The 16,240-nt window shown below is 38.4% G+C and overlaps 2 protein-coding genes and 1 long non-coding RNA gene across 3 annotated transcripts; all 3 read left to right on the top strand.

The window, feature by feature from the left end:
- Nucleotides 1–295: 295 nt before the first annotated feature.
- Nucleotides 296–3,471, top strand: srd5a3 (steroid 5 alpha-reductase 3). The gene is made up of 5 exons (XM_082146526.1): nucleotides 296–547; nucleotides 2,049–2,200; nucleotides 2,497–2,688; nucleotides 2,901–3,026; nucleotides 3,148–3,471. The coding sequence occupies exons 1-5, from the start codon at nucleotides 351–353 to the stop codon at nucleotides 3,405–3,407; spliced, it is 927 nt and encodes a 308-aa protein (XP_082002652.1). The 5' UTR covers nucleotides 296–350; the 3' UTR covers nucleotides 3,408–3,471.
- Nucleotides 3,472–4,199: 728 nt separating this feature from the next.
- tmem165 (transmembrane protein 165) lies at nucleotides 4,200–10,384 on the top strand. Its single transcript, XM_082146527.1, has 6 exons — nucleotides 4,200–4,514; nucleotides 6,149–6,374; nucleotides 8,035–8,210; nucleotides 8,329–8,514; nucleotides 8,911–9,016; nucleotides 9,123–10,384. The coding sequence occupies exons 1-6, from the start codon at nucleotides 4,374–4,376 to the stop codon at nucleotides 9,197–9,199; spliced, it is 912 nt and encodes a 303-aa protein (XP_082002653.1). The 5' UTR covers nucleotides 4,200–4,373; the 3' UTR covers nucleotides 9,200–10,384.
- Nucleotides 5,074–5,666, top strand: LOC309481563. Its single transcript, XR_014200056.1, has 2 exons — nucleotides 5,074–5,212; nucleotides 5,379–5,666. It is a non-coding gene; the product is annotated as an uncharacterized lncRNA (long non-coding RNA).
- Nucleotides 10,385–16,240: the final 5,856 nt, after the last annotated feature.

The following is a 16,240-nucleotide window of genomic DNA, read 5'->3' as shown; positions in this document are numbered from 1 at the left end:
GTCTATCATAGTCTATTATAGTATCATGTAATGTTTTCACTATCAGTATCAAGATGGTCTGATTCTTTTTCTCCAGTTTTCTGATCCACAGTGGGGAATATAATCATCGAAAGCTTGTGTTAATAAACATTCATTTTCATATATTTTAAGAATATGAAAATATTTTGTATAGAGAGCTATGCAGTAATGTTTATTTTAAGTGTGTTTAATCATGCCAGATGGCCTGGAAGATTACCTGACCATAGAGCGTGGGGTCTACCAGTAAATTTCTGTCAGTGGAACCTAAAATATCCAGTATTTGTTTCCTTCGACACAATTACACGAGAGGACGGAAGTATGGTGCTGCTGCGATGCATACAATAGCAATAGTTAATATTATATGGTTTTTGTTAGCACTATGTTTTATAGTAGCCTTTTGCCTTTATAAATTTTCGTTGAAACTGCCAAACAGGCTCGAGGACGTGTTTCAGGATTTAATCCGATATGGAAAAACTAAGGAACCCATCAAGCGCCCAAGCAGGCAGCGCGTTTTTGACGTATCAAAGAGGTGATTTTGGATTAATTAAAGTTCTGTATATTCCACACATATCATGGTTTGAGCACGCCAAGACGACTGTGCAGGAAACATTTTCTCTTATTAGTGATGTTACGTTCGTGAACGAATCTTTTAGGTGAACGAATCGTTCTCGTTCACGTAATCCATTGACTCATATTTCTCGTTCACTGAAATTCCTCCCTCCACAGCCGCGCGGCGCTATTAGCAGCGCATGCGCAGCTCAGTGAACCGGGTAGCTCTGTGTTTTCAACCTGTCAAGAATGACTAAACCTCAAGCCAATAGCGTTCGAGTATGAGATGTGACGGAGCATGTGATTTGTTGGATGTAGTGAACGAATACGCCCTTCACTGACTGTGACCGAGTTGCTTTTGAGTCTGAATGAGAGAGAGAGATCCTCTCGTGAACGAACTGGTACATGTCGTTCGTGAACGAAAATAACCAGTTGTTTGAACGATAATGATGGCGAACCGATAGAGCTGGGTTTGTGTAGTCAGCATATTTGCATCAAAGAAGGAAATTTACACTTTACCATTGTAATGAAAACAATTTAATAACGCAAGCATGGTTAAATATAGGCTTACAAAGACAAATTAACATTGTCATTTTGTACTTGACTGTTTACTTGATTTAAATTTACACTTCTCTTTACCTGCTTTTCTTTTCTTTTGTTTGTGTGTTTTAATTAGTTTTGTGGTATTTTGCACTTTGAAAAATTTACTTTACTACTTGTGTTCATTTTGTATGATCAAAAATGAATTAATTACGTTTTATTCATGTCATATGCACTTCTTTAAAAACTAAAACAAACCAAAAAATATGACAGTATTGGTTAGGTCTCATTTGCGTAACGTCAGCAAATAACATTTCAGTTCGGGCTGTGAAGGGGCATGTCATTGGTTGGATCTACTGAACGAATACGCCCATCACTGACCGAGATCGCTCTGTTTCGAGTCTGAACGAGAGAGAGAGATCTCGTTCGTGAACGAATTGATCAAACTGGTACATTTCGTTTGTGAATGAGAGTACTGGGTAGATCGGTCATTTAGCATGTGATTCAATCTCATTCAAAGCGCAGTTATAGGTGTGCATATAATTGTTTATCATATTTAACATAACTCAACGTTTAATATAATCCCAGATTTATAAATGTGTATGTCTGACCAAACAACTAAAATGTTAATTATGCAAGAAAACCTTGGTTTGGTCATCTGAACCTCGTATTTAGACTTATTTGATTAATTTAGTAAATAAGGCACAAATTTTAACAAAGCCAAATCAGTTTTTCTGTAACAAGTAAATACGTTCGTTAAAACATAGCATAAAATACACTCTTTTTCGCCTCCTGCTGCAATATATATGTAATAGGAAGAAATTGTCACTGAACGAATCAGTGAACGTATCTGAACGAATCATTTTGGTGAACGAACTGAAAATGAACGAGTCTCTGGAAAGAATCAAAATTTTCACCACTATCTCTTATGTTTTCTTTAGGTGTTTCATTCATTTTTACGCGGTGTCTGTCATGTGGAATGGGCTGCTCCTACTGTTCACCATACGTTCTGTCGTCATGAGTGAGACACTCCCTGATTGGCTGATTGACGCGCTTTGTTGTTTGACAGGCAGACCAAGAGATGCTTGGAACGGTACTTCAAATTGCAAAGAAAGATATTTATTTTTCCACTTTATCTTACTTTTTTAAAACATGGTGACCAGCATGTTACTATATTAAAACCGCAATAATGTAGTAACCAATTATGCCATTAAAAAAAATTAAATACAATCAGAGAAGAATTCTGAAAGCTCCTTGTGTACACTTTTTAAGGGAGACCCCATCTTTTTAATATAATTTATTTCTCACGAATATCTATTTAATTTGATCTGTTACTTTCCATTTACCATCCAATGATTATTCACATGCTTAATTATGTGTTATTTTCAGAGTTACATTTGTCCATTCTGCTTTTACAAGTGCTACTATGGGTCCATTCCTTTAGACGGCTATTGGAGTGCCTGTTTGTCAGCGTATTCTCTAATGGTGTGATCCATATAGTCCAGTACGCATTTGGTATGGGCTACTATGTCCTACTTGGACTAACTGTCTTGTGTTTAAATGCCTCTTTGCCACAATCAGGTTAGTAAAGTTTCCTATTTAAGATTCTATAAACACTTCATATTGTTTTTTTTTGCTTTGTTTTTTTTTTTTTTTACTAAAATGCAACTTTAAATTGCAAACTCCTAACCTAATTCATGTTAAATTGACAAAAAAATATTTTAGAATATAGCAGCTGGATTTATCTGGATATTTCCCTGAATTTTACTATTTGTGTCTCTCTGCAACGTCAGGGGCTCTTCCTCTCTTTAAACAGCTCACATGGTATCATGTAATCGGGACTCTTCTTTTCATTGGGGCATCACTCCTCCAGCACTGGTCCCTTTCACTGCTGGCCAAGATGAGGACTGACAACTCGGGTAGGAAGCCGCTGGAGTTTGTTTAAATTATTCTTAAATTATATATACATATAAATTATTTTTATTATATATATATTTTTTTTTGCAAAAATGTAATCTTTGTTCTCTCTATGCAATACAGGTAAAGTAGAGACTCTGGCCCACAAGATGCCATGTGGGGGCTGGTTTGAGCTGGTCTCTTGTCCGCATTACCTGGCTGAGCTTCTGATTTATGTTGCCATGAGTGTTTGTTGTGGCTGCAGTTCATTAACCTGGTGGCTGGTGATACTGTATGTACTCTATAACCAGGCACTGGCTGCACAGCTCTGCCATGATTACTACAGGAGCAAGTTTGAGACATATCCACGTCAACGCAAAGCTTTTATACCCTTTGTCCTGTGATTTATGCATTTTATATGAAAATATGTACCTAATGAATAAATAAACTATTAGCTTAATGAAAATATAGCTGATCTCAGTTGCTCTCTCTAAAAATTGGAATAGCTGATGATACATGGTTCATGCTTAATGTGTAAGAAACATGCAGGGCAACATCTGCCTACTTCTTGCTATTGGTGAATCGATGACATTCACTTTATTTTCATTTTTACGAGAAAACATAAGCAAATACAGAAATGTTAACAATTATAAAATATCAATGATTAAGCACCAGTGGTAAATTATCAAATAAAATGTGCATTTACATATATTTGAAGATTTTACTAGTTTATGATTCAGTTTATGAATTAGATTCAATAATCTTGAGGTCAGCATTGCGAAACAAAGTATACATGTTTCTGTACCCACCATTGCTTTTCGTTTCTATTTACACCGATTGTGTGAATATCGTCCATCACTATTTTGAACTTCGCGTGAAAAGATGATATTTTCACTTTAAGTAATAGTATCCACTGCTTTTCCACTCAGCTGCTAATAAATACATTTCAGAAATGTGCAAATCCGTGTAACATTGAGAAGCCAAACTCGTGTCTATAAATTATTTTTGTTTTTTGAGAGGAGTTTCTAATCTCATATTTCCCTTTTACGTTGCAACTCTACCTAACTTGAAGGCGTTTCTTCTTCATACGTTATTAAGACTGGCAACGTTTCAACCAACAGTCTACCTCGATTTTAGTGACGTATGCCTCTCCTGTACACGTTTATCTCCCAACTGACAAATCACGGTTAGTTTCCACACGACAGTCTTGTCTTATCCTTTGGTGTTAGTCTCTCTCTCGGCGAAGATGATGACCATGGTGGGCTAGCCAGATTGTAACGACAAAACGCTAATGTTTATAAATTGGCGGTTTTATTAGCTTAATTTGCAGAGTATTAACACAGAAGAAACCGCATTAGCCATCCCTTAAGATGCCTCTCCGGGCCGGCGAGCGGCATGGCGGTGGCAGGTTTAAATGCTTCCTTGTTCTACTGAACGTCGTGTTGTTTTCAGCCCGAGTTATAGCAACTCAAGAAGAGAATAAAGTCATTAACGAGCAGCAGCCCGCGGAGGTGCGTAAGAACACATTTTCCTTTTTGCTAGGAAACATGTATAAGAAAGATTATTAAAACTGTATAAATGTGTCCAATTCAAGGAGGATTGGAGCTAAAACTAGCTAGGTAACGTTAAAGAGTGTCATTCAAGGGAAACTAGTTTGACTAACTTGCACACTGGCTAACCGATTTGTTCACTTGGTTATTAGGCTGGAATAAACGGATGAATGTCATTTTGTCAAGCAGGGATCATCCAGGATATTCTGCTGTAGATAATGTGCGTTTTTATATTTACATGTTACATGTATATATACATGTATATATACATGTACATAAGTTACATGTATAACCTTAAAAAAACGTCAGTTGCTTAATCTACTCATCTGCTATTTATGTGAAGTGTTGGAGCCCCAGGAGTTTTCCCACCCTTCTCAAAGATTAAGTGCAGGACCAGTTAAATTTGATCAGTCAGAGGCACATTGTGGCATTGAAATTAAGCTTTTTCTCTGAGGGTATGAGAGCAGATCAAATTAAAGAACCCAGTTGCATTGATATAGTAATTAGGGGTGTAACGATACCCTCTATATTTTAAATAATATAGGCCACTTTTTACTGGTAACATAAGACATTTGGCATTATCAGGAGACTGGAGGACCCACAAATATTCTTCCATTGCATTATTATATATTATATTCAACGTTTTACATAGTAGTAATGTAGTACTGACCCTAAAACTCTGTAAACTTGAATTTTTTCACGCACAGTAATTTTAATTTTAGGTGTACTATACTCAATACATATTGTACTATCCACGATACATATTGTTGCATTTTTGTATTGCGATATATTGACTAAATATATTGTTACATCCCTAGTAGTAAGTGTTTTTTAGTTATGTTGCTGCTGTTAACATGTTAAAGGGATAGTTCACCCAAAAATGAAAATTAGCCCATGATTTACTCACCTTGAAGCCATCCTAGGTGTATATGACATTCTTCTTTCAGACGAATATAATTTGAGTTATGTTAAAAAATGTCCTGGCACTTCCAAGCTTGATAATGGGAGTGAATGGCTGTTTGACTGTGGAAGTCCATCAAAGCGCATCCATTCATGATAATTGTGCTCGAAACGGCTCTGGGGGGTTAAAAAAGGTCTTCTGAAGTGAAGCGATGCGTTCGTGTAAGAAAAATATCCATATTTAAAACTTAATCGACTAAAATAACTAGCTTCTGGCAGATGGCCGTACGCATCGATTTACGCCAAAAGAGTTAACTCTTGAACTTGACGCACAACGTAATGTCGAACGCGGTTGCCCAGTCCTGTTTGTTTGGACCGCGAGAGGCGTCAATTGCCGTCATTATGTTGTGTGTCAAGTGCCTTTAAGTCAGTGGACAGTCTAAATCAGTGATTCTCCACCAAGGCCCACTGGGGGTTCTCGGCAAACTTTCATGGGGGCTTTAAACTGACATAATATTTTTTTTGTTTGTTTGTTTTATTACAAAACAAGTTATTGAGGTAACATGTAAGCTACAAAATAAGAAAAATGTTGTTAGATTTTCTGTTGTTCCATATTTTGTAGAAATGATGTTGCTTAGACAGTTGTTACTATTAATTGATCTAACATCTGAATCATCATTTCTGTCCTGCTGCAGAAGGCAACCACCGCTCACGCTCTCGGCCCGGCAGTGAGCATCAATGAACCCAATAAGGGAAACCTGGGCTTTATTCATGCCTTTGTGGCAGCCATCTCAGTCATCATCGTGTCTGAACTGGGAGACAAAACATTCTTCATCGCAGCAATCATGGCTATGCGCTACAATCGCCTCACTGTTTTGGTGGGTGCCATGTTGGCTTTGGGACTCATGACATGTCTGTCAGGTAGGTGAAATTCAGTTGTTACAAAGCACCTTTAATTTTTCTTAAATCATCTACAAATGTTGATATGCTAAGACCTTTAGTGTCACATGACTTTAGAGTGGGGAAAAATCGTTTTTGTGTATTATATATGTATAATCTGTTATCTGACATAAAATTGAACTTAGCAAGTTTTAAGCAAAATCAAATACCCCCACCTCCTTGACTTTTGGCCTGTCCCACCTCAGAGGCCTTGACCTTCTCAATTGTATCCAGCAATTTAAATGATACATTAGTATCATAATGTGACAATCTATTGAATATATCAGTAATTATAAAACTCCGTTTGGTCTAAAAAGCAAAACTAGATCATCTCTGAGTGACAGTTTAATTTAAGTAAACTTTGCAATAATTTTACCCAGTCTGACACAATCATTTCTTTAATTCGTTTTTTTATTATTTTATTTTAATGTGTAAGGATAGAACATAATAAAAAAAATCAGTTTAGATGTCCCAAATTTGGTCAATTTCACTCTAGCTTTATTTGAGCCTTTGAGTTTTTTTTACTTTGCTCTGTTGTCATTTTTTTTCCAAATTTTCTGGATTCCTATTAGGAACGCACCGATGTATCGACCAATAATCGGTAATGGCCGGTTAAGCAATTATTTTCTCTATCGGCCGATTGTTTAAAAATAGCCTATGATCAGGGCCGATTATACCATCAATCAAAAGGAGGTGGAAAACTGATCAGGCTACATCTCATACTGTGTGTAAAGAAAATGTCTTGTGTTGAATTTAGAGCTGTCTACCTGAAATAATAGCAACGTTAAAGCAGGCTTTATTTGACCCTATGAATCACCTGTAGTTCAAGCCAGGGTTGGCAGGTCCACGGTTTTTCCCTACACCAAACATTATTTGTAGCGCGCGCCACTCATCCAATAACCGCAAACAGCTTTGTTACTTCTGATAAGAAACAAAGTCTCAGCTTTCAAATTCTGTCAGTTTTATCACTAAAGTAAAAAAATAAATGGTGTTTTGGCGCTCTTAAATGTGACGTGACGTATATTAAACGACTGCACATCAGAAGGTATGTTGAAAGATACAATATAACTTACCGAAATGTAGCATGTATCATGTAGTCGCTCAATCAGTGTTTCAACCATGGAAAGACATCAATAAAACAGCTTGAGAACAATGTCACTGAACGTTGCATTTACATTGCTGTTAAAAAAAAAAAAAAAAAAAATACTAGAGAGGAGCTTATTTACTAATATGATAAATGTGTCGTATCGGTGCTTCTTTAATTCCTATTCTTGTCTTTCATATCTTTCTCATCTAGCTTAGCAGTGCATAGTGTCAGTACAAGTTTTGTGAGATATTTACAGGATATCATTCATAATCCAAATTTCATAGTACATTTACATCCATCCAAAACAATATCATCATGCCATACTGATCTAACAGATTTCTAATGAAAGACTTCTTTTTGTCTAGCCAGCTTTATCAGTGTCTTATATAATTAAATATTATATCTTAAAGGTTTTACAGAGAATAGCGCATAATTCAGCACTTAGGCCTCTGCTTTTTTTGTTTGCTTAATGTCTAATGCATGATCTACCGTGTGTCTTTTATAAAACCCTCTCAATGCATGAATGACCAATATTTCTGTTTGTATTCCCATTAGTCCTGTTTGGTTATGCCACCACCATTATCCCACGGATCTACACCTACTACATTTCAACAGCGCTGTTTGCCATCTTTGGGTTGAGGATGCTGAGGGAGGGACTGAGGATGAGTGCTGATGAAGGGCAAGAGGAGCTGGAGGAGGTCCAGGCTGAGATAAAGAAAAAAGATGAGGAGGTAACAGCTTTGTAACTGAAGTGTGTTTGTCCGCAGGTATGGCTATATATAACACCACCTGAATATTTGAAGAATCTTATCTGACCTCTGATTGACTGATTGATCTCTCCTCCCTCAGATTCAGCGCTATAAACTGGCAAACGGCGCACCTGACGTGGAAGCGGGGTCGACGGCGAACTTGTTGCCTCAGAGGAAGTGGCACAATGTGATCTCACCCATATTCGTTCAGGCACTCACCCTCACCTTCCTCGCCGAATGGGGTGACCGATCTCAGCTTGCAACCATTGTTCTGGCTGCAAGAGAGGTATTGTACAGAGTCCAAAATTAGACCCCTATTTTAAATTCTTTAAAGCCCATTAAAATGCATTGTGCATGAATTTAAAAAACCTGAATGTGATATATATTTTAATAGAGTGGTAAATGTATTTCATGAACACTTTTTGTTATACTGGTTGAAACTTTCTTTACATCCTGATAGCAATCAATAATAGAACTGGTCTAAATATTAAAACGTACACTAAACGATACATTAAAATGTATACTAATATATATATTACAATTTACCAATCTCATTTAATAGCTCAGTAAAGTCATGTAGGATGACTGTAATAATCCAGCACTTTGTATTGCTCATTATTAGCAGCTAGCAAATCACTTTAGAGATGTTACCTGTGAATAACTGGCTGGTTTTGTGCTGCAGAATCCATTTGGAGTAGCAGTTGGGGGAACATTGGGACACTGTCTGTGCACAGGACTGGCTGTTATTGGTGGAAGGATGGTGGCTCAGAAGATCTCTGTCAGAACCGGTGAGATTGAGTCATTTACTACAGTACTTAATGTTCTGTAGGTTTACATGAGCAATGATCTATGTCCAGATTTATTTGCTGATATTTCCTTTTGTTATGTCTACAGTTACAATCATTGGTGGGATCGTATTCCTCGCCTTTGCGTTCTCTGCCCTCTTTATCAAGCCCGATTCTGGATTCTGATGGATGAAGTAACTCTTGGTTTCATTTTGTACATAGTCACCACAGTACAACACCGAAGAAGTGGAACAGAGAGAGGCTACGCAAAGACTGCGGATGGCTTGCTTGTTAATTTTTTTTTTTTTGTGAATCTCTTTTGTGTGAGTGAGTGAATGAATGAAAAACAATTTACTGCTCATGTCTTAATGAGCATTTAGTGTTTTTTTTGCTTAATTCCTCCTTGCTTTTCTTTCAACCAGACATTATTCTGTTTTTAGGTGATCCTTATATTTCTCCAGTATGCCACCTAACAGTTTACTTGAACTTGCCAGATGTTTGTCGTTGCACATAGTGACATTTTAAATAACACATAATGAATCTTGATTCTATATTGTTTTACCTCTGTTTGAGCAGTGCATTATGGATAAATGCTGGCCTGGGTCCAGTCTATTTTATTTAAGTTCAGTCTTACTCGACTACAACAGCTGTAAAACTACAACCAGATCAAGACGAGCACCGTCACTCTTCCCTATGACATCTTGTGTCGTCTACACACGTCTCAGTGGATAAAAGCCTCAGCAATATAACGGTCATGATTCCTTCATCAATGACAAACTACAGTTTTGAATTGAACACTAAAGTATTCTTTAGGAACTGCCTGGAGTGTAAACTGCCTATTGATGAGTTGTCCTTGTATTCTTTCATACCATATTACCAAAGGCTTGAAATGTAGTATGAAATGACGTGGGCTCTGATTACATCATCACATGTGGCCTTTAAACCCGGCCATGGTATTTACTGGTCATCATTGTGCACTCATAAATGCATTGGTGATTACTCCTCCCCTCTGCGTCACTGGTCATGAAGTGTTAAGAACAGTCATGTTGTCACAGACTCCCATGGAAGAGGCACACAGCAAATAGTTTCCAGTCTCTTTGTCAAGGAATTGTAACTATAATTATAATTTCAGAAGTCTGCCCTTTTCCTCAGACGGTTTTATTTATTCTAGTACGGAGCACAGATATTGATATTTTGTCATGGTTGAAGTTTTTTTCAGTCGAGGAGGAGATTGGGTTTTTTCTTTCTTTTTTTGTAACATTTTCAGGGTGACTTTGTCAATATTTGACAGTGGTTAAAAATTGTGCTGAGCTTTAGAGGAACTACAAAAAATGTTATTCCTGTAAATATTAAATTAAAAGGTCAGTCTCATGTGTGTTTTTTTTGTATGTTTTTTCTTTTTACAATATGAACACTATTAAACCAAGGAGCAAGCAGATGTAATAACCTACAAGGTTATAAAGTAAATTTTTCTAAGATGTTAACAAATGTGCTCTCAAATAGTTTTTGGGCAATTAAGTCACATGTACAATTGTGTGAAATTCTTTGCATTAGATGGAAAATATCAAACCATGTGGCATCTGTAATCAAATGATACTAGCTTTTTTGAGCCCCATTTTTAATTATTGAATTTTTGTGGCCATCAAGTTCACACAGGTTTACTAGCAGAATAACCACCGGTGTAGTTCCATCACATACACGTTCCAAAGTATTTGACAAGCAGAAAGTGAGTTTGTCTTAATTTTGAACAATATATCTATTGCTCATACATCAAAATCTTAAGAAACGTAAATGTTTTGACTGAAAAGTATGCTTGTGCTATGTTTCCACAAATACCTCGTTTTGATGCCATATAATGCAGATACATAAACATGTTAAATTGCGGCTTAAGTGTCGAAAAAAGTTTTGGGAACACTGTAAATATGTATTATATTCAAATCTTAAGGAATATGGATATTTCCTAAGTTCAGTCAGTGGTAAAAATATACTTGAATTTCACTTGCTGTTGTCCATGAATTAAAACATGAGACAATATAATAATAATTATGGTTTACTGATCCTTTAATACAATTCACACAACAACAACAAAACAGACAAAATACTAGTAAATCGTAACATTTGCAAATAACAAACCGCAATGCAAAATTATGACTTTACAAAATACCCATTACAAAAATAAAACATATTAGAACATCAACATATGATAGATAAAACTATTTAACATTTTTTTTTTTTACATTTTCTGATTTAATATCTTCACAAACTATTAAATATAGGCTACTGAATACAGTGATTTTTCAATATGTTTGTTCAACGCTAGTTCAGTTAGTTGGAGACACCCACTAAATGCAACAAAAAGTCAACAAAAGAAAATTCCCCCCAGAGCCTGCGAGAGCAAGATGGCTCACTGATTGATAACACTGTTACAGACCCAGGTATGGAAGCATCTACAGACAAGGAGAGCACATCACACAAGACATTCACGATGGCAGCAAGCTCCAGGTGTGCATTTGTGGTTGGGAGAAAATAACATCAGAGAAGGGCTTGATGATCCACCAAGGGAGAAAAAGGCGCTTGAGAGACCAGAGACAAGGGCCTCACATTGACCAGTACTTCTTACGAGGCAACCGGTCATATTGGTTGTGTGAAGCACAGCGGGGCACACGGGACACAAACCAAAGTTTGCAGAGCATCAGCACCCCTGTTACTAGTGAGAGAGCTACAAGCACAGAAATGCCGGTGGAGGAGCCCACGCAACCACAAAAACCTCCAAGGAGAAAAAGATTGAAGGCCACAAACCTGGTGTGAAATGTCCCAAAGCGATCACCAAAAAAGAATGGGAAACAATCAGTTGTGACCTAACTCAAGTCTTGGAGCAACAAGTAGGCACAGCAGCGTAAAAGCTTGAAAGGATGGGCACCAGCCAAGTCCAGAAGGCAGCAAGAGATCGAGAGGCAAGTCAAAAAGAGGAGACAGATTAAAAAACAGTGGAAAAGAGCCTCTGACGCTGAGCGAGACGGTCTCATGTCACTCCAAGTGGATATTAAGATCCGGCTGGCGACTTTGCAAAGGGCAGATAACTTAAGGAAACTGTGCAAGAAGAAAGAACATGTTTCTATAAAGACCCTTTCAAGTTCGTCAAATACCTTTTTGAAAAGGAAAAAAGCAGAACTTTGAAAACATCAAGACAGGAATTGGAGAAACCTGGAAAACATCCACTGAATTCAACCTGGACACTAGCCCAACTAAATGGAAAGAGGCATCTGCTCCAGGGCCTAACAGAGTACCATAAGAACGCACCGGATGTCCTATGCTTTCTGAGGGTAGTATGGCATATAAGAAAAACATACCCATGGCTTGGCAATGGGCTGGCGGCGTGCTAATTCCAAAAGAAAAGGGTGCATCAGACATCAGCCAATCTGCCTTCTCAACGCCTACAGTATGGACTCCTCCCCCGGACAATATGGCTACTCACCGTATATGAAGTCCCATTAACAGTTGTGGAGAAGATGGAGCGAACAATCACTTCATACGTAAAAAATTGGCTTGGTGTCCCTCGATGTGTCACTAACATTAGCCTCTATGGCAAAGGGGTCCTGGAACTACCTCTCAATAGTCTAACCGAGGAATACAAGTGTTCTAAAGAAAGACTACAGTTGACACTGAAAGATTCCAGAGACAAGACCATCAGTACTGCTGCACCTCCCCTAGTAACTGGGCGGAAATGGACACCATCCGATGCTGTGCAGCAAGCTATATCAGCCTTAAAGCTCAAAAACATTGTGGGGCAGATCCAGCAGGTAAGAGGTTTTGGCCTAAAAGCAAACGAACAAACCTAGTGAAAGGCTACAACATCAGACCGGAGAACACTGGTGGTCGAGGAGGTGCGTTGACAGGAGGAGGCTGTGAGAAGAGTGAAGGCTGTCTCTCTTGCTAAGCAGGGGCAATGGATGCGGTGGGAATGTGTGGAGAGGAGAACGATCAGCTGGAGGCAGCTATGGGAAATAGCAGCAACCAAGATTAGCTTTATCATCAAAGCAACGTATGACGTGCTTCCATCACCAAATTATCGCAAACAGTGGTACAGCGAGGATCCAACCTGTGCCCTCTGCCCAACTCCAGCAACTCTCAAACACATCATGACAGGCTGCAAGACCAGCCTCACGCAAGGGAGATAGACCTGGAGACACAATCAGGTCCTCAAGACCCTGGCATCAGCTTTGGAGAGCAAGCGGAGCATGAGCAACTTCCCAGCCACCTAGAGCAAGCAATCCCCCGAAGGCAACAACGTTTGTCAGAGAAGGGCAGAAAACACCCAAACATCCTTCCACCAAGTCAGAATCAGGACAACTATGCATGGTTCGCGACTGGAAAATGCTGGCAGACATCGACCAACAGCTAATCTTTCCACATGAGATTGCCCCCACCAACCTCAGCCCAGACTTGGTATTCTGGTCCCCCTCACTTAAGATGGCCTATGTCATAGAGCTCACAGTTCCATGGGAGAACTTAGTTTAGGAGGCCTATGAGCGAAAGAAGCTGTGCTATGCAGAGCTTGCAGCAGAAATGAAGCAACGTGGCTGGAACACCAGTTTATCCAGTGGAATGGAATGCAGTGGATTTGTGACGTAATCTATCAGACTGTTGAAAGAACTCGGAATCGAACACGGTCAGGCATTGCGGAAGAACATCAGAGAACTCTCAGAGGTGGCGGGAAAGAAGTAGCCAGTGGATTTGGCTCAAGCGGAATGACCCATTACTGGGCCACAAGTAAAATAACATAAATCACTCTAGAACTCCAACCTGTCAAGCTTTCAGCCAGCTGCAGACTTCATCCACAGGGTGAATTTTGGGAACGGTTGAGCACGGCACACAAGCTGAGGATTGAACATTACAAGAACATTACAATGAACATACAACCTTTGTGAAGGGTGTATAGTGCTGAAAGGCTGAAACACCCAATGATGCAAGGGCACACTCCTGATGTGTCCCGTGCCCGATAGACCGGGAATGGTACCCTGGCCAAGATTTACCTCCCACACAACTCGGAGAATCCCCACCAGTTGATTTGTCTACCACTCCCAGCAACAAGGTGATTCTCGAAAAAGTGCTCACCACCTATTGGCACAAGAGACAGCTTCTAACATCTTATCCTGTGTTTTTGGAAATGTCTCTTTACTATCCCTAATTGGGCTTATTTCTTTGCATTTTAGGTTCACTTGAGTGTAATTGTTCAGTTGATTTTATTTTTTTTATAATTATTTATACATATGGGAGTGTTTTACGTGATATAGCCTAGTTAAAGTGTGTGTGGAGTGGGGTTACTGCGCTGTAACGGCAGAACTTTCGGGAACGTTTACAATCGTGTCTTAAATCTGTTATAGTACATTCATACATAGATTCATAAGTGGTACCCATAATTTAGCAAACTGTCCCATCAGCATTGTAAACTCGGCACAGTTGGACCACTGTGATTCGGGGGTAGGATCAAGCCTCGAGGCCCCAAGTAATCTTGATTGCGGATATGATTATTGCTTTCATACAAGTTCAATAAACAAGAAGTTAATATTGAATAACTTACATTTTAAATACGGTGTTACTTTGGCTGTTTTCCCAACACAAAAATATTTTCAAACAAAGCCAAAGAAGCATCAATTGTCGTCTCGAGGAACACGCAGTGGCGGACAGTGTGAAGTAACTCCAGAATTAATCAATAATGTTTTTGAACGAATTGGTTGAGTTGATGATTCATTGGCAAGAGAATCACTCGTCGCCACCTTCTGGGGTAACAATGTGACCTGCAAAAAAAGAGTCACTGGAAAAATCCCTAAACCTTATTTATGACACTTATTTAGAGGGAAACCTACCAGGCCAAAAAGAAATGAATAAAAACAGTCGACAATACAAATTTTTGTAATCTTTTTATTTTCAAAATTGAATAAGGGGAGTAAACGGCACTGTTCGTTTAAAAAGATTCCATTATTTCTTTGTTAAATGTAAGAATTGCCTGGCTCACAAAATGAACCCAATACAGCACACTGATTTCTGATATTACAGATTTCTTATTTTAAAAATTGAGTTTAGGAAAACAGAGCTATGCTCTGGTAGCCCCTGATGGAGCTCTGAAATTTGATGAAACCTAACAAATGGTGAAAGTTTAAATCTATTTATAGGTATATTTAAATAATTTCCTATATTTCCCCTGTATTAACGTGTACTGACCAGATAAATTTCATGAGCCAAACACGAGTGCTCAGCAAAGAACATCACACGTACAAAGATTAAATGATAGCAAGAGAACACTGATAGACATTCAGAACTTCTAGTGCGTACATCAGAACTACAGAACATTTAACATGGTTCACCACCTCCTTTTCCACTGGACGCTTTTTAACATTTCAAAAGCAAATTCAACAGGATTTCGGCATGTTCTCTCATTTTTCATCACAGCTCTTTGGGTTCATTACTAAACGCCAGCTGACATGAAGTTGCATTGAGCACCACAGACAATCCAGAGGTACATAGAGGGCAACCATTATGACAGATCCTGTTTTTTTGTGGCTCTTTATGGTAAATGTAGAAGAATGTGTGATATTGAATAGGTCACTATCACAAGACCAAGTGAGGAATAGAAAGAAGGGGCAAGATTGATGTTGGGTTTGATTATTCTGGACCACCCTGAGGAAGCTGTAGTATTTCTCTGTTACCTTAGGGCTGACATAATACAAATCAGTGCAGAAAACAGAAAAACAACCCCTTGTACTCCAAAACATCATTGCATGTGTCAACAACTGACATCTGATGCCAGTTTGAGAGGATTCACTATGCATCAGAAGGTCATTTGTGACCCAGACTGGTCGTCTTACTTTTTAAGCAATGGTGCCTTACTTTATTTTTACGTATTACCTTCAAATACTCCAAAACATAAGAAGGAGTCTGTAGCATAAATCAATGACCTCTCTTACTCGGACAAAGACCTTAAAATAACCACTTCCTGAATCCAACTGCATTGTGGGGAGAAAGTTCAACTGGTCCTCCAGTGTGTCACAGTTTGTTAAAATCCTTCATTTGAGGTTACAATGTGGAGTAAGCTTGATATTCTGTTCACTTTCCGTGCAAAAGGTGTATAACAGTTGTTTTATACATCAACTATAGCCTATCTGCATAAATTCTCTGTTCTGACCTTGCTGTAGAAAAATAAGAACATCTATTTTTTATATATATATA

Source organism: Leuciscus leuciscus (genome assembly GCF_965113295.1).
Source record: "Leuciscus leuciscus genome assembly, chromosome: 19".
NCBI classification, from domain to species: Eukaryota; Metazoa; Chordata; class Actinopteri; order Cypriniformes; family Leuciscidae; genus Leuciscus; species Leuciscus leuciscus.
Note: the sequence above shows the minus strand (reverse complement) of the source record. Positions and strands in the feature narration are given on the sequence as shown.

Coding starts and splice junctions, on each gene's coding strand:
- srd5a3 (XM_082146526.1), top strand. CDS start 351: ATGCATACAATAGCAATAGTTAATATTATATGGTTTTTGTTAGCACTA. Junction 2,689..2,900: donor TGCCTCTTTGCCACAATCAG/GTTAGTAAAGTT, acceptor CTGCAACGTCAG/GGGCTCTTCCTCTCTTTAAA. Junction 3,027..3,147: donor GATGAGGACTGACAACTCGG/GTAGGAAGCCGC, acceptor TATGCAATACAG/GTAAAGTAGAGACTCTGGCC.
- tmem165 (XM_082146527.1), top strand. CDS start 4,374: ATGCCTCTCCGGGCCGGCGAGCGGCATGGCGGTGGCAGGTTTAAATGC. Junction 4,515..6,148: donor ACGAGCAGCAGCCCGCGGAG/GTGCGTAAGAAC, acceptor GTCCTGCTGCAG/AAGGCAACCACCGCTCACGC. Junction 9,017..9,122: donor GAAGATCTCTGTCAGAACCG/GTGAGATTGAGT, acceptor TTATGTCTACAG/TTACAATCATTGGTGGGATC.